General features: G+C 38.0%; 1 protein-coding gene across 4 annotated transcripts in view; it reads left to right on the forward strand.

Annotated features, from left to right (window-relative positions):
- PALLD (palladin, cytoskeletal associated protein) overlaps positions 1–21,838 on the forward strand; it is a 394,561-nt gene extending 372,723 nt beyond the window's left edge. For all 4 annotated transcript variants that reach the window (XM_037830974.1, XM_037830975.1, XM_037830976.1 and 1 more), the window contains 5 exons: positions 407–539; positions 12,722–12,929; positions 17,640–17,805; positions 18,368–18,501; positions 19,670–21,838. In XM_037830974.1, coding sequence (XP_037686902.1) covers positions 407–539; positions 12,722–12,929; positions 17,640–17,805; positions 18,368–18,501; positions 19,670–19,842 — 814 coding nt within the window. In that variant the 3' untranslated portion in view covers positions 19,843–21,838. The remainder of the gene's footprint in view (positions 1–406; positions 540–12,721; positions 12,930–17,639; positions 17,806–18,367; positions 18,502–19,669) is intronic.
- Positions 21,839–22,613: the final 775 nt, after the last annotated feature.

The raw sequence follows: 22,613 nt of genomic DNA on the forward strand, positions 1-22,613 counted from the left end.
TAAATTAGTACTTTCTTTTGAAAAGAATTTGATAATAAATAAGTTAGTAACAGTTGCTACTACTTCTCATAGAGCTTTACAAATATGTATTTAAGAAAAAAATGGTAGTATATAGTATTTTTTTTCCATTTCCCCTTCTATGATTTATACTAGCTTTAAAGATTAGGATAGCAGAATTGTTTTAGGATCTGCAATTAGTATACCATTAAATTTGTAATAAACTTGCAAATGAAAGAAGATTTTGCATTTCCAAGTTTTTTATGTTTGTCCAGTAAACCTTAGGAGTAGGGATCAAAAAAGGAAATTATATCATTACCCCATGTATTATAAGAAACCAGATGACTTAAAGCTTGGAAGTAGCTACCTGTCTTTCTACCTATTTATTTACTTTTCTTGTTTTAACAAGGCCCCGTTCCAGATCAAGGGACAGTGGAGATGAAAATGAACCAATTCAGGAGCGATTCTTCAGACCTCACTTCTTGCAGGCTCCTGGAGATCTGACTGTTCAAGAAGGAAAACTCTGCAGAATGGATTGCAAAGTAAGAATTTGTTAGGGCCTGCTAATCTGTTGTCTCCCTTCTCTGCTCATTGCCACCTCAATAGTTGCTTCTTTTGAGGAAATTATGTAAAGTATATACCATTAAAATGATTTCCAGCTTAAGGAAAAAAAAGTAAGATTTACTGGATATTTATATAATGCTTTGCATCATTCTTTTCCTTTTTTCTTTTACATTTTGATTAAATATATTCTTTACCCAGAACCCTATATACCATACTCCAGAAAAGTCACTGGGAGGTTTCATCCCTTTAAGTTTTCCATCTTGTCGAGGTAATCAGTGTGTTGAATCTGCCATCTGTTCTAATTATCCATTACTTTTTTGTCAATATATCTAGTCCCACTTTTATTCCTCCCATTTTCTGTTTCTGAGAGAAGTTGTAAGACCGTCTTTCTTTAACCTATTTTACAGCAAGTCCTTGAGTAAGCAGGCTCATTAGGTATGTGAACTCTGAAATTACATAAAAAATTGTGTGTGGATATGATATAGCTTTCATCAGTTTCTCAAATTGAGGCCAAAAATGTTCAAGAACCAATACTCTGGAGGGTTTTTTTTTTTAATTTTATCTTGTTTTTTGCCCTGCTATTTATTGTTCTTAATTTTAACTCTTAAATATGGATAAGGTCTTAAAAAATTATTTGGGCTCCCTCTGCTGGTTCTCCCTGGGTCTTGCAGAACAAAACTGGGAACTGAAAATGTAGAGGATTTGGGCATTGTTTGTTTTTTCTTTAAAACAAGTAAACCTGGACTTGTGAATTAAGTAGAAATGTATAAACACCAGTTTTCTTAACCACCATATTTTATTTCCAGCATAATTCTTTTGAGAGTATAAATATACAAATTGAATTTCAATGGGTGTATTTACTTCATTTTAGTCTATAATTAAGAATTCATATAGACCACCTGTAAAATGAAATTTTTGAGACAATTGAGGACATTTTATTTTAGGTAAGTCATTAGGTGATACACAGGGATTATTAATTTTATGTGTAAATATCAGACTGTGATTATGTAAGAAATCAATTTTTAGAAATGCATACTAAGCATACTATATAAGGGTAAAATTACAAAGTCTTGAATTTATTTTTAAATACAATGATAAAAGAGTGAATCTAAGTGACAGATGTGTGTACAGTCACCATACTATTCTCTACTTTTGATCACATTTTTTTAAAAAATCATAGTGCTTTATTGCACTGCGTAGTGACATACCTGTTCTTGAAATATCTGCCTTTAAATGAATATTAGAAGCAAAAAATAACCTCTGCTTATTAGCTTCAATTTTGTGTTCTGACCTGGATAAATAAAATGTCGTGGAAAATCTTGCCACATGAATATGTGGAGTGTTACCCACTTTGGAAAAAAATTGTCAATGTATTTAAACTTTGAGAGGAAAAAACCCTCAAAAATAAGCCAAACACTAAAGCAGCATCTTGCTTTTCCCCAAAAAATGTGCCCCCTCCATCTCTTTTGTTTATGTAATTTTATTGAGATATATTCACATAACATACAGTCATCCAAAGTGTACAATCAGTTGTTCACAGTATCATTATATAGTTGTGCATTCATCACAATCAATCTTTCAACATTTTCATTACTCAAAAAAATAAAATAAAAATAAAAATAAAAAAGAATATCCAAAATATCCCATTCCCCTCCTTCCCCCATTGTTCATTTACTTTTTTTTTTTTTTTTTTTTGGTCATTGTCTCTTTTATTGCTCTTTTTTTTTTTTTAATTATGGGAACATATACATAACATGAACTTTTGCATTTAAGCCACTTCCAAGCATACCATTCAATGGGATTAATCACATTCATGATATTGCTGTATCTTACCACCTTCTGATACTAAAACTTTCCCATCTCCCCAAACAGAATCCTAATCCTTTGTGCATTGACTTCCCATTTTCTCTGACCCCCCTGCCCCTGGCAACCTGTATTCTTTCCATGTCTATGACCTTGCATATTCTCTCATATTTTCATTGCACAGGCATACCTCATTTTATTGCACTTTGCATATACTGCCTTTTTTCCAAATTGAAGGTTTGTGGCAACCCTGCATCGAGCAAGTCTATTGGCACCATTTTTCCAACAGCATGTGCTCGCTTTATGTCCCTCTGTTACATTTTTTTTTTTTTAATCATCATTTTATTGAGATATATTCACATACCACGCAGTCATACAAAACAAATTGTACTTTCGATTGTTTACAGTACCATTACATAGTTGTACATTCATCACCTAAATCAATCACTGACACCTTCATTAGCACACACACAAAAATAACAAGAATAATAATTAGAGTGAAAAAGAGCAATTGAAGTAAAAAAGAACACTGGGTACCTTTGTCTGTTTGTTTGCTTCCCCTACTTTTCTACACATCCATCCATAAACTAGACAAAGTGGAGTTTGGTCCTTATGGCATTCCCAATCCCACTGTCACCCCTCATAAGCTACATTTTTGTACAACTGTCTTCGAGATTCATGGGTTCTGGGTTGTAGTTTAATAGTTTCAGGTATCCACCACCAGCTACCCCAATTCTTTAGAACTTAAAAAAGGTTGTCTAAAGTGTGCGTAAGAGTGCCCATCAGAGTGATCTCTCGGCTCGTTTTGGAATCTCTCTGCCACTGAAGCTTATTTCATTTCCTTTCACATCCCCCTTTTGGTCAAGAAGATGTTCTCCATCCCACGATGCCGGGTCTACATTCCTCCCCGGGAGTCATATTCCACGTTGCCAGGGAGATTCACTTCCCTGGGTGTCTGATCCCACGTAGGGGGGAGGGCAGTGATTTCACCTTTCAAGTTGGCTTAGCCAGAGAGAGAGGGCCACATCTGAGCAACAAAGAGGCATTCAGGAGGAGACTCTTAGGCACAAATACAGGGAGGCCTAGCCTCTCCTTTGCAGCAACCATCTTCCCAAGGGTAAAACTTATGGTAGAGGGCTCAACCCATCAAACCACCAGTCCCCTATGTCTGTGGTCATGTTAGCAACCATGAAGGTGGGGTAGGCAAATACCCCTGCATTCTCCACAGGCTCCTCAAGGGGGCACTACATCTTTTTTTTTTTTTTTCCTTGTTTGTCTTTTTTCTTTTTTTTTTTTTTTTAACTTTCCCTTCTTTTTTAAATCAACTGTATGAAAAAAAAAGTTAAAAAGAAAACAAACATACAATAAAAGAACATTTCAAAGAGACCATAACAAGGGAGTAAGAAAAAGACAACTAACCTAAGATAACTGCTTAACTTCCAACATGTTCCTACTTTACCCCAAGAAAGTTACATAATATAGTAACATTTCAGTGAACTTGTTCCTACTACATCCATCAGAAATTAACAGACCATAGTCATTTCTGGGCATCCCCAGAACGTTAAATAGCTTATCTGTTCTTCTTGGATTATTGTTCCCCCTTCCTTAATTGCTCTCTACTGCTAGTTCCCCTACATTCTACATTATAAACCATTTGTTTTTACATTTTTCAAAGTTCACATTAGTGGTAGCATATAATATTTCTCTTTTTGTGCCTGGCTTATTTCGCTCAGCATTATGTCTTCAAGGTTCATCCATGTTGTCATATGTTTCACCAGATCGTTCCTTCTTACTGCCGCGTAGTATTCCATCGTGTGTATATACCACATTTTATTTATCCACTCATCTGTTGAAGGACATTTGGGTTGTTTCCATCTCTTGGCAATTGTGAATAATGCTGCTATGAACATTGGCGTGCAGATATCTGTTCGTGTCACTGCTTTCCGATCTTCCGGGTATATACCGAGAAGTGCAATCGCTGGATCGAATGGTAGCTCTATATCTAGTTTTCTAAGGAACTGCCAGACTGACTTCCAGAGTGGCTGAACCATTATACAGTCCCACCAACAATGAATAAGAGTTCCAATTTCTCCACATCCCCTCCAGCATTTGTAGTTTCCTGTTTGTTTAATGGCAGCCATTCTAACCGGTGTTAGATGGTATCTCATTGTGGTCTTAATTTGCATCTCTCTAATAGCTAGTGAAGCTGAACATTTTTTCATGTGTTTCTTGGCCATTTGTATTTCCTCTTCAGAGAACTGTCTTTTCATATCTTTTGCCCATTTTATAATTGGGCTGTCTGTACTATTGTCATTGAGTTGTAGGATTTCTTTGTATATGCAAGATATCAGTCTTTTGTCAGATACATGGTTTCCAAAAATTTTTTCCCATTGAGTTGGCTGCCTCTTTACCTTTTTGAGAAATTCCTTTGAGGTGCAGAAACTTCTAAGCTTGAGGAGTTCCCATTTATCTATTTTCTCTTTTGTTGCTTGTGCTTTGGGTGTAAAGTCTAGGAAGTGGCCTCCTAATACAAGGTCTTGAAGATGTTTTCCTACATTATCTTCTAGGAGTTTTATGGTACTTTCTTTTATATTGCGATCTTTGGTCCATTTTGAGTTAATTTTTGTGTAGGGGGTGAGGTAGGGGTCCTCTTTCATTCCTTTGGATATGGATATCCAACTCTCCCAGCCCCATTTGTTGAAAAGTCCTTTATGGCCCAGTTCATTGTCTTTGGGGGCCTTATCAAAGATCAGTCGGCCGTAGATCTGGGGATCTATCTCCGAATTCTCAATTCGATTCCATTGATCTATATGTCTATCTTTGTGCCAGTACCATGCTGTTTTGGCAACTGTGGCTTTATAATAAGCTTCAAAGTCAGGGAGTGTAAGTCCTCCCACTTCGTTTTTCTTTTTTAGAGTGTCTTTAGCAATTCGAGGCATCTTCCCTTTCCAAATAAATTTGATAACTAGCTTTTCCAAGTCTGCAAAGTAGGTTGTTGGAATTTTGATTGGGATTGCATTGAATCTGTAGATGAGTTTGGGTAGAATTCACATCTTAATGACATTTAGCCTTCCTATCCATGAACATGGAATATTTTTCCATCTTTTAAGGTCCCCTTCTATTTCTTTTAGTAGAGTTATGTAGTTTTCTTTGTATAGGTCTTTTACATCTTTGGTTAAGTTTATTCCTAGGTACTTGATTTTTTTAGTTGCTATTGAAAATGGTATCTTTTTCTTGAGTGTCTCTTCAGTTTGTTCATTTCTAGCATATAGAAACATTACTGACTTATGTGCATTAATCTTGTATCCTGCTACTTTGCTAAATTTGTTTATTAGCTCTAGTAGGTGTATCGTCGATTTCTCAGGGTTTTCTAGATATAAGATCATATCATCTGCAAACAATGACAGTTTTACTTCTTCTTTTCCAATTTGGATGCCTTTTATTTCTTTGTCTTGCCGGATTGCCCTGGCTAGCACTTCCAGCACAATGTTGAATAACAGTGGTGACAGCGGGCATCCTTGTCTTGTTCCTGATCTTAGAGGGAAGGCTTTCAGTCTCTCACCATTGAGTACTATGCTGGCTGTGGGTTTTTCATATATGCTCTTTATCATGTTGAGGAAGTTTCCTTCAATTCCTACCTTTTGAAGTGTTTTTATCAAAAAGGGATGTTGGATTTTGTCAAATGCTTTTTCAGCATCTATTGAGATGATCAATTGATTTTTCCCTTTCAAGTTTTTAATGTGTTGTAATACATTGATTGTTTTTCTTATGTTGAACCATCCTTGCATGCCTGGAATGAACCCCACTTGGTCATGGTGTATGATTTTTTTAATGTGTCTTTGGATTCGATTTGCAAGTATTTTGTTGAGGATTTTTGCATCTATATTCATTAGGGAGATTGGCCGGTAGTTTTCCTTTTTTGTAGCATCTTTGCCTGGTTTTGGTATTAGATTGATGTTAGCTTCATAAAATGAGTTAGGTAGTGTTCCATTTTTTTCAATGTTTTGAAAGAGTTTGAGTAAGATTGGTGTCAGTTCTTTCTGGAAAGTTTGGTAGAATTCCCCTGTGAAGCCATCTGGCCCTGGGCATTTATTTGTGGGAAGTTTTTTGATGACTGATTGGATCTCTTTGCTTGTGATGGGTTGGTTGAGGTCTTCTATTTCTTCTCTGGTCAGTCTAGGTTGTTCATATGTTTCCAGGAAATTGTCCATTTCTTCTACATTATCCAGTTTGTTGCCATACAGTTCTTCATAATATCCTCTTATAATTTTTTTAATTTCTTCAGGATCTGCAGTTATGTTACCTTTTTCATTCATTATTTTGTTTATATGGGTCTTCTCTCTTTTTGATTTTGTCAGTCTAGCTAGGGGCTTGTCAATCTTGTTGATCTTCTCAAAGAACCAACTTTTGGTGATATTTATCCTTTCTATTGTTTTTTTGTTCTCTATGTCATTTATTTCTGCTTTAATCCTTGTTATTTCTTTTCTTGTACTTGGTTTAGGATTGGTTTGCTGTTCATTTTCTAGCTTCTTCAGTTGATCCATTAGTTCTTTGATTTTGGCTCTTTCTTCCTTTTTAATATATGCGTTTAGTGCTATAAATTTCCCCCTTAGCACTGCTTTTGCTGCATCCCATAGGTTTTGGTATGTTGTGTTCTCATTTTCATTCGTCTCTATATATTTAGCAATTTCTCTTGCTATTTCTTCTTTAACCCACTGATTGTTTAGGAGTGTGTTGTTTAACCTCCAGGTATTTGTGAATTTTCTAAGTCTCTGATGGTTATTGACTTCTAATTGTATTCCATTGTGGTCAGAGAATGTGCTTTGAATAATTTCAATCTTTTTAAATTTATTGAGGCTTGTTTTATGTCCCAGCATATGATCTATTCTGGAGAAAGTTCCGTGAGCACTAGAAAAGTATGTGTATCCTGGTGATTTGGGATGTAATGTCCTGTAGATGTCTGTTAAATCTAATTCATTTATCAGATTGTTTAGGTTTTCAATTTCCTTATTGGTCTTCTGTCTGGTTGATCTATCTATAGGAGAGAGTGATGTGTTGAAGTCTCCCACAATTATTGTGGAAACATCAATTGCTTCCTTTAGTTTTGCCAGTGTTTCTCTCATGTATTTTGTGGCACCTTGATTGGGTGCATAGACATTTACGATTGTTATTTCTTCTTGCTGAATTGCCCCTTTTATTAGTATGTAGTGGCCTTCTTTGTCTCTCAAAACATCCCTGCATTTGAAGTCTATTTTATCTGAGATTAATATTGCTACACCTGCTTTCTTTTGGCTGTAGCTTGCATGAAATATTTTTTTCCATCCTTTCACTTTCAGTTTCTTTGTGTCCCTGTGTCTAAGATGAGTCTCTTGTATGCAACATATTGATGGTTCATTTTTTTTGATCCATTCTGCGAATCTATATCTTTTAATTGGGGAGTTTAATCCATTTACATTCAACGTTAAAACCGTGAAGGCATTTCTTGAATCGGCCATCTTATCCTTTGGATTATGTTTGCCATATTTTTCCCTCTCTCTATTAATATCCTTTATTGTACCCATACCGAATCTCTTTAGTACTGAACCTTTCTCCAGGTCTCTCTGTCCTGTCTTTGTTTCTCTGTCTGTAGGGCTCCCTTTAGTATCTCCAGTAGGGCAGGTCTCTTGTTAGCAAATTCTCTCAGCATTTCTTTGTCTGTGAAAAATTTAAGCTCTCCCTCATATTTGAAGGAGAGCTTTGCTGGATAAAGTATTCTTGGCTGGAAATTCGTCTCACTCAGAATTTTAAATATATCGTGCCACTGCCTTCTTGCCTCCATGGTGGCTGCTGAGTAGTCACTACTTAGTCTTATGCTGTTTCCTTTGTATGTGGTGAATTGCTTTTCTCTTGCTGCTTTCAGAACTTGCTCCTTCTCTTCTATGTTTGACAGTGTGATCAGTATATGTCTCGGAGTGGGTTTTTTTGGATTTATTCTATTTGGAGTTCGCTGAGCATTTATGATTTGTGTATTTATGTTGTTTAGAAGATTTGGGAAGTTTTCCCCAACAATTTCTTTGAATACTCTTCCTAGACCTTTACCCTTTTCTTCCCCTTCTGGGACACCAATGAGTCTTATATTCGGACGTTTCATATCATCTATCATATCCCTGAGGTCCATTTCGAGTTTCTCAATTTTTTTCCCCATTCTTTCTTTTATGCTTTCATTTTCCATTCTGTCATCTTCCAGGTCACTGATTCGTTGTTCAACTTCCTCTAGTCTTGTACTATGAGTGTCCAGAATCTTTTTAATTTGGTCAACAGTTTCTTTAATTTCCATAAGATCATCCATTTTTTTATTTAGTCTTGCAATGTCTTCTTTATGCTCTTCTAGGGTCTTCTTGATTTCCTTCATATCCCGTACTAGGGTCTCATTGTTCATCTTTAGTTCTTTGAGTAGCTGCTCTAGGTGGTGTGTTTCTTCTGGTCTTTTGATTTGGGTGCTTGGGCTTGGGTTATCCATATCGTCTGGTTTTTTCATATGCTTTATAATTTTCTGTTGTTTTTGGCCTCGTGGCATTTGCTGAACTTGATAGGGTTCTTTTAGGGTTTGTAGACCAGTTGAAGTCCTTATCTCTAATTTATCAGATCTACAGCTTCGTGGAGTACACTTTCTCTAACTAACCAGCAGGTGGCGTCCACGAGCCACCTGTTCTCCACAAGCCAGATCTCCCCTGCTTAGCCTTTTTGGTGAGTGGGGGAGTGAGTCTTGTGGGGCCCAATTGGTGTACCAAGCTTGCGTGTGTAGTTGGTGTTGCCTGCCCTGTATGTGGGGCGTGTTTCTGGGCAGTCGGGGAGGGGGGGGTGGCCCTAACAATCAAATCTCCCTGATGATCCTAGAGTTTTAAAGCTGCTGCAATAGTCTAATCCTTCAGTTCAGTCCTGCCACAGTTTGTCTCTGCCACTGACCCACAAGTCTTTGGTATTGGCGTATGGCTCCTGAGACTTGCAAGTGGGCCCCTCTTCCAGGCTGTGCACCCCGGGTCCTCTGTTGAGGGATGACTGTGCTATGTCACAGGTGAGTGCCGTCCCCCCAGGGCAGTTCTGGGCTGCTGGGCTGTGTAGGGAGGCTCCCAGTCTGCTCAAATGATGGCTGAATGGGGCTTTGTTAATTCACACTGCTCCACCTTCCCAGCTCTGGGACCTTCAGCTGAGGTTGCAGGGAAGGCTAATGTCCACGCCCAGTTTTGTGGTGTGTGCCTGTTATTTGAAGCACTTCCGTCACACTGGGTTGTCTGGGGCAGCTCTGGGCTATGGGGCTGGCGATGGGCAGGAGTGTTTCCTGTCCACCAGGATGGTGGCTGTGAGCGGACACCCCCCTTTTCTTGGGAAGTTGTGTTGTTTAGTGAATTTTCTCAGCCACTGGAATATTGCCTTTTGTCTCAGAGCTCTCTTAGTTCTGCTCTTGACTTGACGTGCCCAAATTTCAATTCTTTGAAGCTTTCTGTATTGAGCTTCTTAGAGTAATTGTTTTAGAAAAAGCAAAAAGGATTTAAAAAAAAAAAAAAAAAAACAAAACGGCCCTCCTCAGAGATCTAATGGGTTATTGAAATGCTAATAGACAAAGCATCCAGGGCCATTAAGGAAAGGTGCACAGGGCAGAGAGATCAGCTTTGCTTCGGGATTTGCATATGCGCCTCAAGGCCTGATCTCCGCCCTTCCCCTTTCTGTGTTCACCAGAACTCGAAAAATCCTCTGCTTTTATTTTGGAGTTTTTCGTGTTGTTTTTTTTCTATGTCTGTCTCCTCTCTGCTGGGCTGGCTGCTCTCAGAGTCTCTGGTGTCTGGTCTCAGTCTATCTATGGTTGGAGTTTGAATCAGTAGAATGAGTTTCCGATAAGAGCAGCCACTGCAATTCTCCCTTCTCCTTCCTGGAGCTGATAGCCCCTCCTCCCCCGGGACTGAGCCTGGCAGGGAGGGGCGCGGGTCCCCTGGCCGCAAAAACTTACAGATTTCGCTGATCTCAGCAGTTCCACGTTTTCATGAGTGTTGTATGAAGTATGCCCAAAGACAGATTGCTCTGTGGTGTCCAGTCCACGCAGTTCCTGGCTTTTTACCTACTTTCCTGGAGGAGTAACTAAAACATACAGCTCACCAGTCTGCCATCTTGCCCCCTCATTTACTTTTTTTAATACAGTTTTTTTGAGATATATTCTCACACCCTACAGTCATCCACAGTGTACAATCAGTTATCCACAGCACCATCATACAGTTGTACGTTCATCACCAGAATCAATTTTTGAACCTTTTCCTTACTCCAAAATAAAAATAAAAGCAAAAAAGAACACTCAAAACTTTCCATCTTCTCCATCCCACCCTATTCTTCATCTAATTTTTGTCCCCATTTTTCCACTCATCTGCCCATACACTGGATAAAGGGAGTGCGAGCCACAAGGTTTTCACAGTCACACAGTCATACTGTGCAAGCTATGTAGTTATACTATCATCTCTAACAGTCAAGGTCACTGGGTTGCAGTTTGACAGTTCAGATATTTCCCTCTAGCCATTCCAACACACTGGAAACTAAAAAGTGATATCTATATAGTGCATAAGAAGCCCTCCAGAGTGACCTCTCAACTCCATTTGAGATCTCTTAGCCACTGGAACCTTATTTTGTTTCATCTCTCTTTCCCCTTTTGGTCAAGAAGATCCTCTCAATCCCACAGTGCTGGGTCCAGGCTCATCTCCAGGAGTCATTTCCCATGTTGCCAGGGGGAGTCACACCCCTGGGCGTCATGACCCACATAGAGGGGAGGGCAGTGAGTTCACCTGCCGAGCGGCCTTAGAGCAAGATCCTCCCTCTTTTTTTAACCCCTTAGGTACATTCCTAGAATTTGACTCTCCTCAGTTTAGTAAGAGGAAATAGCTATTCCCGCTCCTCTAGTATCAGGTATGCCCTTCACTCCCCACCTTCCATGTCAGCTGAGAGCACAGATCTGTTCCATCGCCTGCTTGTAATGACTTAAGTTCATGCTTCCTCTACTTACTCACCCAGGAGGGCTGGAGTTAGAGCCAAGGTAGAAGGACAGGGCACTTTCTCTTTCCTTTGACATGAACAGCTGTCTACTGGAACAGGCCTGCTGTGAATTGGGTGGTCTGAATGTGTGGAGTGCTTTGGGCACTCAGTCAGTAGATAGACCTACTTGTCTAGGATCTAACCTGGTAAACTGGGCACAAGCAGTGCCACTTTATTTCTAAACTTGCTGAAGGCCTGGGGCCTGACAAAAACGGTGTTCACACCTTCCTCCTCCACCTCACTTCCAGTGACCTCCAGACAAGTGAAGTGGACCTGGGAGCTAGCAGGCGGGCAGATGAGAAAAACCTAGAGCTTGACCCGCTCAGAAGCCAGCCTGGCTAACTGATGCTGTCTGTTTTCAAAGTTTCTTCATCCTTTCAACCAGTTACAGTAGTTTAAATTCCCTTGATTGTTTTTTTCTTCCAGTTCTCTAGGCCTTTGCTACATGCATGGGGGAAGGCATCTTGTAGGTAGTATAAATGAACATCACGCAGCAGGAATGGAATTTGTGAGTTCCTTGGCTGATTTTGGCAGAGCTGTTCTTCAGAAGACCGTTTTACAATCCAACTGACATCTTTTTGTTTGTAATTTCCCATGAGAAAAGGCTTTCCTTAAGGGTGTTTTCTCCCATTCAGAATCAAGGACGGAATTGTAAAGAGCTGACAGATGGCAACCCTCCCTCCCCTTCAGTGTACAACATGTTATTAGCAATTAAATGTGCTTTTATCTGATCTCTGGTCAACACAACTGGCATGGTCTCAAGATTTTATGATGTTTCCATTGTGATGCTAATTTGTTGAGATGGCTTTCTGGGCAATTTCGTTGTCACTCTTGTTACTCAGTTTCAAGTGTTATAAAATAATAATAATAGCCCTATGTGCTAATGCATGCATTAACTAAGGTCTCCATAGCTATGGCAACTCCTTGATGAGAAGCTTTGTAGTATATAAATGTCAGCTGAGTGTTTATTATTGTGATCATGGACATCTTTTTTCCAAAGAGATCAAGCCCTATCCTGACCACATACTAGCAATCTTTACTACCCTGGATGAGGTAAAATGATGACAGAAATTTTTTTAATTCCCATTTCACTTGTCTCTAGGTTGCTTGGTAAGAAATGTTCAGTAGTGAGCCTATAATGTGCTTAGGAAACCATTAGAGGTTTTAAGCAGAAGAGTAGCATGAGCTGATACTACAAGCCATGTCCTGTACTACTGAAAGGGATTGCTGCTGGTTTCTTAGTTATTAATGATTTCACTCTGTTTTAATAGTAGAGAAGTTTACATGCATTTCCTTTCTGATTTAGGTCAGTGGGTTACCAACGCCAGACCTAAGCTGGCAACTAGATGGAAAGCCAATACGCCCCGACAGTGCTCACAAGATGCTTGTGCGTGAGAACGGGGTGCACTCTCTGATCATAGAGCCAGTCACGTCACGAGATGCTGGCATCTACACGTGCATAGCCACCAACCGAGCGGGACAGAACTCCTTCAGCCTGGAGCTCGTGGTTGCTGGTAGGCCTGCCTGTGAATCTTTTATCCCAGACTGATCATCAGATTTAGAAATGTAGATTGATACTGCATTATTAAACAGTATGGGAAATCATACTGCTGAAAAAGTGAAAAATTTGATTATATCATCAAAATGGCCTGTTAGAATGTTATAAGCCTTAGCAAATCAGAAATGTTAATTTTCCTTACTTCAGTGTTGCCCATTATGATTTGTCTTTCCGTTTCTCCCACTAGCCTAACCAAGAGAGAAGGGTCAGTAGCTTTCCTGGGTCTTTCGACATCTCATGTATGCTGTGGCTCCCTAATGTTATATAAGGAAAAGGCAGCAGCAGTATGGGCTCCAAGAACTGTATGAAAAATTGCTTATGGATAAAATTGCACATATACACCTCATTTTTTAAAATGCAGTTTTATTGAGATATATTCACAAACCATATAATCCATCCAAAGTATACAATCAATGGCTCACAGTATCATCATATTGTTGTGCATCCATTGCCACAATCAATTTTAGAACATTTTCATTACTCCAAAAAAATTTTTTTAATAGAAAGAAAAAAGAAACCCAAAACATCCCATATCCCTTATTTCCCCCTATTATTTTTGTATTTTTATCATTATTTTATTACTCATCTGCCCATACACTGGATAAAGGGAGTGTCAGTCACAAAGTTTTCACAATCGCACGGTAACACAGTAAAAGCTACATAGTTATACAGTCATCAAGAATCAAGTCTCTACTGGATTACAGTTCAGTGGTTTCAGGTATTACCTTCTAGCATTCCAATACACTAGAAACTAAAAAGGAATATCTACATGATGCATAAGAATAACCTCCAGAATGACCTCTCAACTCTATTTGAAATCTCTCAGCCACTGAAACTTAATTTTATTTCATTTCTTTTCCCCCTTTTGGTCAAGAAGTCTTTCTCAATCCCATGATGCCAGGGCCAGGGTCATCCCCTGGAGTCATGTCCCATGTAGGGAGGAGGGTAGTGAGTTTATTTACAGAGTTGGCTGAGAGAGAGGCCACATCGGAGCAACAAAAGAGGTTCTCTGGGGGTGACTCTTCAGCATAATTATAAGTAGGCTTAGCTTCTCCTTTGCAGGAATAAGTTTCATAAGGGCAAGCCCCAAGATCAAGGGCTTGGCCTATTAAATTGGGAGTCCCTAATGCTTGGGATAATATCAGCAGCTCCCCAGGTGGGGAAGTTTAATATTTCTACATGTTTCCCTAGTCCCTCAAGGGGACTTTGTAAATACTTTTTTATTTTCTGCCCCAAATACTCTGGGATATATTGGGGTATTACATTAACCTGTACAGAATAACAAGATCTCATTCCCTATTCTAGGTTCCATGTAATTATGTTGTTTAAATAAAGTGACCATACAGGTTAAATTAGATAGTGTGCTACAGAAAATATAAATTTTGTACCAAATAAACATCTCCTAAATAACAGTTAAAACCCAGGAATAGATGTGACTGCTGTAAGAGCTTACAATTTAGGAACCTTTACAATAAGCTTTATTGAACATTCTGTACTCCTGCATCATTGATTGCCCAACCTCTGCCATCATCCCATCCCCTGATAACCTTCCATCCCCTGATAACCTACACTCTCGAATTCAATTCTCAGTGTTTCCTCATTATAGTTAGTTTACATTAGTGAGGTCTTAACAATATTTGTCCTTTCATTTCTGGCTTATTTCACTCAACATAATGTTCTCAAGGTTCATTCACCTAGTTGCATGCCTTGCAACTTCATTCCTTCTTGCAGCCACTCAATATTCCATTGTATTTATGCACCACAGTTCCCCTACCATTTACCTGGTCTATGTACCCTTAGGCCATCTCCATCAATTGCAAATTATGAATACTGCCACCAGAAACACCAGTTTGCAAATGCCTATTCCTGTCCCTGCTTTCAGTTCTTCCAAGTATATACCAAATAACGAGGTTGCAGGATCATATGGCAACCCTATACTTGGCCTCCTGTGGAACCACCACACTGTCTTCCAGAGAGGCTACACGGTTCTACTTCCCTCCCAACAGTGAATAAGTATATCTTTCTCTCCACATCTTTTGCAGCATTTATATCCTTCTGTTTATTTTTAAAACAGTTTTATCCACACTCATACAATCCATTCTAAGTGAACAATCAGTAGCTCCTGGTATAGTTGCATAGTTATGCATTCACCACCACAATTTCTATGAGAACACTTCCATTTCTTCCACAAATAACAAAGAAGAGGAAAGAATTTTTAAACAAAGAAGAAAAAAATAAAAAAGGACAGCACCACCACCACCACCAAGAACCCCATACCCCTCCCTTATATCCCCCTCTTATTGACATCTAGCTTTGGTATATTGCCTTTGTTACAATTAATGGAAGAACATTACAATGTTACTGTTATCTACAGACCAGAGTTTGCATTGATTGTATTTTTTCCATATACTATTGCATTTTCAACACCTTGCAATGGTGACATTCACTTGTTCTCCCTCATGTAAAAACTTTCTTATATTGCACATTTAATTCCCATCATTTTTCATTCTAGGTTTCACTAAGTTATACAGTCCCAGTTTTTTATCTCTATCTTTCCTTTTTACACCTAGTTTTTAAAGTGATTTAAAAATTTAGAAATTTTAAACAACATTGTCATCTCCCCCCAAATTAAACTCAGATTTGCTTTTTAATTGACTATACTCTAGATAAATTCTGTAAAAGTTTGTTTATATGAAATTTTACCCTTTGATAAGCCCAAAAGGAAAGTGCATTTATGGAAAAGTTTATACCATCCTTACGAGTTGGGCATACATAACGATTCTGGCACCTATTCAAAAAAAATAAACAACAAAACACAGCATTTATTTATCATACTTCTATTTGTGAAGGACTTCATATACATTATCTCAGGAGGTAATCAGAACAAACCTTCTTTCTCATTTTACAGATGTAGAAATTAGACTTAGAATAAGTGACTTTCCCAGGGTTCCATTTAGTTATCTGAGGAGAATAAAGCCCAGAAGGTCTTGGCTAAAATCCTGGATAATGATTCTAATAGTAGCATCCAAACATTTTCCAGACAAACTTATGGTTAATATGTGGGCTGTGGTGCTATATGTTAGCCATGGTTTTAAAAGTTGTGTATTCTCTAATCCTTCACACTTGAATAGATTTCATTCATTCCTCTAACCATTCCTCCTCAAACTGAAACTGTTCATCTTTTTCCTGTTAAATGTGCCTTTGGATGATAATCTGTTCTTCTAGACGGAGACTCGAGGTTCCAAGAAATCTCAGTAAGCTTTAGGGAACACTTCGTTAGAGGATGGCATCACACAGCAGAAGCAGGGTCTTTGGCTTCAGATCTCAATTCCATTCCCAGCTCTTGTGTTTACTTTACTGGCTATGTGACCTGGGGCAAATACATAACATCTCTGCATCTCAATTTCCCCAGATGTAAAATGGGGATTACAGTAGCTCACAATCCTTTTTATTGTGGATTGAATAAAAAAAAATGTGTATGAAACCTTACTTAACCAGTACCTCGAACAGCAGTGCTCCAAAATGGTACGTGTTATTCTTACTGGTGAGTTCTATACATTTATACTCTTTTCAAACCAGGGATGCAGAAAGAATACTAAGTGAGCTTATGTCCTCACTTCCCCCAAATAGCCTAGGTGAAGTAGCCATGTAAATTCCAATAAAACTATAATCCTCTATATAACATAAGGTCTTAGCAAGTTTTAGGCATTTTGAAAAATTCAGGTACAATTTTTATCCTCTTCACCTGGCTCTCTCCTAGCTGCTTTACTATAATATATTTGCCACTGCAGATGAGGTGGGGAGGTGGTGGTGAAAGACATACAAGCTCAAATTTCTTTTTGGTAGCTAGAAGAAAATAATTAAACCTTATTCTTTCTATAAAATTGTTCCCACCGCTGAGCCAAAAAGAGGAGTTTACCCCCATTGAATGGTAATACTCAGAGTGTTATTAACAATCAGTTCTGATTTTTTCAGATTAAGTCATCAAGTTATGTTTTCTTTTTCTGATGGCTTCCTTTATTCAGGGTAAATAATAAAGTTGTCTATTTTATAACTTCCTTCATAGAATACAAATTGGAATTTGTAATTTATAGGATGTACATTCCTAGCTTTAGAGATAACTAAAGCTGCCACGTTTAGATAAAGATACGTCTCCTTTATATTCCTATGGTATGTCTCATTTAATCCAGGAGTTAACAACGTGTCAGAATCTCTGTAGCAAATATTTTTAGATAGAGATGAGGGAATCTCTGAGGGTCAAATTCCTAGAAATACTTGTCCTTTTCAGCATCACTAGGTGGCAGTGGTTGGTAAAAGCTGCACTGCAATACAATTAGCAGCGCAGCCATCACAGACGCTGGCAATGACTTAGGAGTCTCAGGCCGCCTGTCAGACAGGCATTCTGTGGAGCAGATGGCCAGTGGACTGGGGGGGGGGGGCTATTAGATTTGAATTAGTTGATGAAATAAATGAGTGGAATGAAGGATGCGACCCTCTGCCTGGTAAAGGAATAATTTAGAGAGAAGACTAGCATCTTACCACCTGAAGTAAAAAAATGATAATATAAAGTGAAAGATATTCAAGGAACACTTCTAAAAGCTTCTGAAATTTTTTAAGTGCTCCTTTTATATATCACTGATGAATAATTCATCCCATGTTGTCTTAGCTAAAGAAGCACACAAACCCCCTGTGTTTATCGAGAAGCTGCAAAACACGGGAGTTGCTGATGGATACCCAGTGCGCCTGGAATGTCGTGTTTCCGGAGTGCCGCCGCCTCAGATATTTTGGAAGAAAGAAAATGAGTCACTCACTCACAGCACTGACCGAGTGAGGTAAGACTGCACTATGAATTTAACCTAATCCTTAGTTCTGCTCACTCATAATGAAATATTAAAAAGATACATTTTACATAACATGTAAATCTGTGTGTATAAAACTATGATATTGATGATATCAAAGGTGAAAATCACTCTTTAAGGCATGATAATCTTTGGGAAGGCAGCTAAAATGGTATGTGAATGAAGCACATTCTGACTTAACCAAATGGTGATTTCTTTGTATCTAACAGAAAAGATAACCAAATGGTGATTTCTTTGTATCTAACAGAAAAGATGAATTCTTTTGTTTCAAGGGTGATAGAGAAAACTATTCAGTGGTTTTTGTAAAGGCAGATCCTTGACTAGAAATTAAGTGCACAGATTTATTCAACCTTTGACATCCGCTTTTCTCTCCCATTAACTTTAATGGGGCGAGCAGCCTCTCTAGAATAAGTATGACCCTATTATCTACTACTTGTGCAATTCTGTTTCTAATGATCTAATTAAAAATGATGCTTCATGTCCAAAGCCACTTTTAAAAAATTTAGAACCCTAATGACTTTCTCCTTTTCTCTAGCATGCACCAGGATCATCATGGCTACATCTGCCTGCTCATTCAGGGAGCCACAAAAGAGGACGCCGGGTGGTATACCGTGTCAGCCAAGAATGAAGCTGGGATCGTGTCCTGTACTGCAAGGCTGGATGTTTACAGTGAGTGCCACGTCATCTCGCCTCACTGCATTTACTCATTAAATTATGAAAAATTAGACATCTGGTCAGCAAATCACATTACTCTTATATAATCTTATAAACAATTACAGTGGATTGTTTGCCAAAAGATTCATATTGCTCTCTCTCTTTCTATTTATAGTTTCTCGACACTAATAGTGAACCACACCAGGACAACAAATACCCAAGTATCACTCAGGAATTCTGAATTATTAGCAAATTACGCATGTTGATTTCTCTTACATTGGCTAGTTAGTCGTGGCTTCCTTACTCAAGCATCCTTAGGAGTTAACAGTAGGCAAAGGCATAACCACGTTTTTTCACATTCTTTTGTTACTGTGTCCTGCAAATGACCATCTTTTAACATTTCTACTTATAATGCTATCACAGTGTCCTAACACTCTAAATTTGTGTACCATTGATCCTGGAATGTGAACTTTTCTGGCTTAGTGCTTTTTATCATCAGGAGATCGTAAGCAGCTCAGCAATAGATTGGTGTTTGTGTGTGTGTATATTTGTGTACATGAATCTTAAATTTAAGGAAAATTGTTCCAATTGAATTTACAAACTAGTCCAACAGCATTATGTGAACCAGTGACGGAAGGAAAACCACTAGGAGAAATAAGATCTGATTTCAAATTTTACCTCTTCTTGAATAACAAATCAGTTTGTGAGGTTCTTCAAGAAATGAGTGACCTTAACCTTTCCTGCTGCCCAATTCCTTTCAACTGGTTAGTGTTGAAATATCCATCCAGAATATGTAACCACCATAACTATGATGACATTTATAGACTTTGAGCCTTTGAAGGAAAAACAATTTTAAAACGGGGGTGGGATAAGAATCAGGAAGCTTAGCGACTGTTTCAAAGTATTCTTTGTGCTGCAGTGTTTATTTTGAAATAAAGATAAATTACCATGTGTCTGTATTTAGCTGTTATAGTCCCACTATAACAGGCAGTAAATCTGTAACATATGAGTAAAATGCAAAAGTATCCCTAAATTTTAGTGTTTCTACCATGGATGTGTACAGTCTTGCACAGAGAACCTGTGTCTGGTATATATCGAAACATTCTGTATTTACTTGAAATATCTAAGGGCTTTCCAATTATATCTTGGTTAAAATCTTAATTTATTGTTTTCCTTTGTATAGCCCAGTGGCATCACCAGCCACAGAGCACCAAGCCAAAAAAAGTACGGCCCTCAGCTAGTCGTTATGCAGCACTGTCGGATCAGGGACTAGACATCAAAGCAGCGTTCCAGCCTGAGGCCAACCCATCTCATCTGACACTGAACGCCGGCTTGGTGGAAAGTGAGGACCTGTAATCCAACGTTCTTGTTAAAGCTGAAACACTGAAACCGCCATTGCCTTGACCAACATAATCCTCTGTCACATTATGTAAAAGGCAGAAACATACCTTTGACTATAAGATATAAAAAAAACCACCAAAATAATATTTTCTTACTTGATATACCAAACGTATAAGTAGGTGATGCTAATAGAAATGTACACGTTGCACAGAAAATTCACATTCATCATCCAATTTAAAATTTTGGAATTGCTGTGATTAATGTGGTCTAAAATGCCAAATGCTAAAGGAAATCAGTTATTCAAAGGTAACCATAATTTGTGTAATCAACAAGTGCCTTTAAACACAAGCTGTAGGTGCTATGTAGCATGATAGTGTGAAATGCTTAACATGAGGCAATTGTAGTACAAATAATACCAAACTGAGTCTAAAGTGGCAGTGTATTCAGACAGCTGCAGTGAACCAAGTGCAATATGTAGGGATGAAAAAGCAAGAGGAAACGACAAAGAAATCCAAGTGAATGCCTTGTCTTTGCAAATTGTTTTATAGTAAATCATAAGGAACTACTTGCCTTAAATTTTGTTAATATCAAGAGTTTCCTAAACAAGGTTAAGTACTTTAATTCTTAACTTTTTTCCTTTATGTGTAGTATTCTCTTTTCATGCCACCTTGATAGGAAGCTTATTTACAAACCATATTAAAAGGCTAATTTAAGTATAAATAATATAAAGTATTCTGAATAAAGCAGAAATATATTACAGTCCATTCCACAAAAGGCATCCAAACCACCCAAATGACCAAGGCATATAGTGTTTGGAAGGGAGAAGAATGAAGGAAAATGCTACTAGCATAATTACGCTGTATTCATTTAGATAAAAAGTAGAGCAGGAGAGGTGTCAAAGCCCAGGCTTTTCTTTGGTTTTCTTCAAAATCATCTAAAATGTAGGTGAAAACAACACTGCCATTCACAAGTCAAGGAATTTAGGGTCAGCTGGAAGTTTGGAGCACATGTGTTATGGAAATTTCAGTGTGGCTGGAGTTTGTATAGTAGTTGAAGAGTTTAGATGTATAGAGCAAGTTGAAAATGGATCGAGACTGCAAGATTGGCAAAAATGAGAAATTGCCTGTATGATCTAGTCTACTTGAGGGAACTGGAGACTTAGGGAGAGAAACAGGTTTGTGCGATAATGTAGTTTTTTAATGGCACCAAGATAATGGTGAATAGAAAATATTAGTTAACTTCGCTGCTGCCATGAAACCTTGCTTTAAGAAGGTGCTGAGTTCTAAGCAGTTTGTAAAGGCATCTCAATAAAAACTGCGTTTTGAATGCAGATGATTCTGCTTCAGATAGAATGAGTTGATTCTGACCAGACTTGATAGTTTTAAGTCGGAACCAATAAATCTTAAAAAGGAGAAAAAATAATTTGGCCTAATATTATAAAACATGAGGCTTTAATGGTACTTTGCTATGAAAAGAAAACACTGTTTTCCTTATGCAAAACACATATATCTTTCATTATTTATAATAAAAATGTTGAACTCTCTTAGCTCAGTTATTCAATTCAATATGTAGTATTTTTTTAATAATTTTGTATCTGTGTACCACCCCATATATTTCACATTACTGCTTCACATGTACAGCTTTCTACTTCTTTGTAAGAACACCAACCAACCAAGTTTTAGATGATTACTAGTCTTGAGCACCACATGGCAGATGTTCTATCAGAGTGGTACAAGTTTCTTACGCCACACTATATGCATTGCTAATATGGAATTTAAGATACAAAGTCTCTTGTGGACCTATCTATATTGTAGAATTATGACTTATGTCATATCTTACTTGCCAAATTTTTCAGAATGTGACATTTTGCTAATTTGTTGGGTTTGGGGTTAACTAGCATTATTTTCCACCTTTTATGTTGTATTTATAAAAAAAAGTACTATCATACTTCTTTGGATTGTTGTGCTGGTGTAATGTGGATTTAACATCAATAAATATTTAACAAATAATAGTTGCAATTTTCTGAAGCAAAGTATTCTGTTGTTTTAGTTTTCTCTCACTGCTATAACCAATTAGCACAAATGTAGAGGTTTAAAAACAACACCCATTTATTAGCTCACAGTTCAGTAGGTCAAAACTTTAGGCGTGATGTGACCAGGTTCTCTGCTCAGGGTCTTACAAGGCTAAAATCAAGGTGTTGGGTGGGCTGTGTTCTCAAGTGGAGCTCAGGACTGTAACAAAATGCAGTCCTTGTGGTTAGAGGACTGAACTCTTATTTATTCTGTCAGGTAGGGGCCACTCTCAGCTCCTAGAGGCCACCTGCCTTCCTTAACATTTAGCCCCCTCAGTCAAAGCCAGCAACAGAGAATCTCCCTCATATCAAATCCCTCTCACACTTTGAATCTCTTTCCATCATTATGGTCCCAGTTTCTGATTAGGTCAGGTCTATCCAGTATAATATCCCTTTCTTAAAGTCACCTGATTTGGAATCTCAGTTATTTCTGCAAAATCCCTTCAGAGCAGCACCTAGATTCTAATTTGATTGAAAAACTGAGAGAAGCTATGTGCACACCTGGGGACAGGGTTCTTGGAGGCCATCTTAGAATTCTGCCTACCACTTCAGCTTATTGTAGGTAGATATGTAAATACCAATGCCATGGCTTACAAGGATACACAAAATATAGCAAGATAATATAAATTAAAAGTGAGGGGAAAAAAAATAAGAGAAACAATGATAAGAGCATAAATGGAACAAAGAATGAGGCTATACACACACACACAGACTG

The sequence above is a fragment of the Choloepus didactylus genome, chromosome 3, assembly GCF_015220235.1.
Source record: "Choloepus didactylus isolate mChoDid1 chromosome 3, mChoDid1.pri, whole genome shotgun sequence".
Lineage (NCBI taxonomy): Eukaryota > Metazoa > Chordata > Mammalia > Pilosa > Megalonychidae > Choloepus > Choloepus didactylus.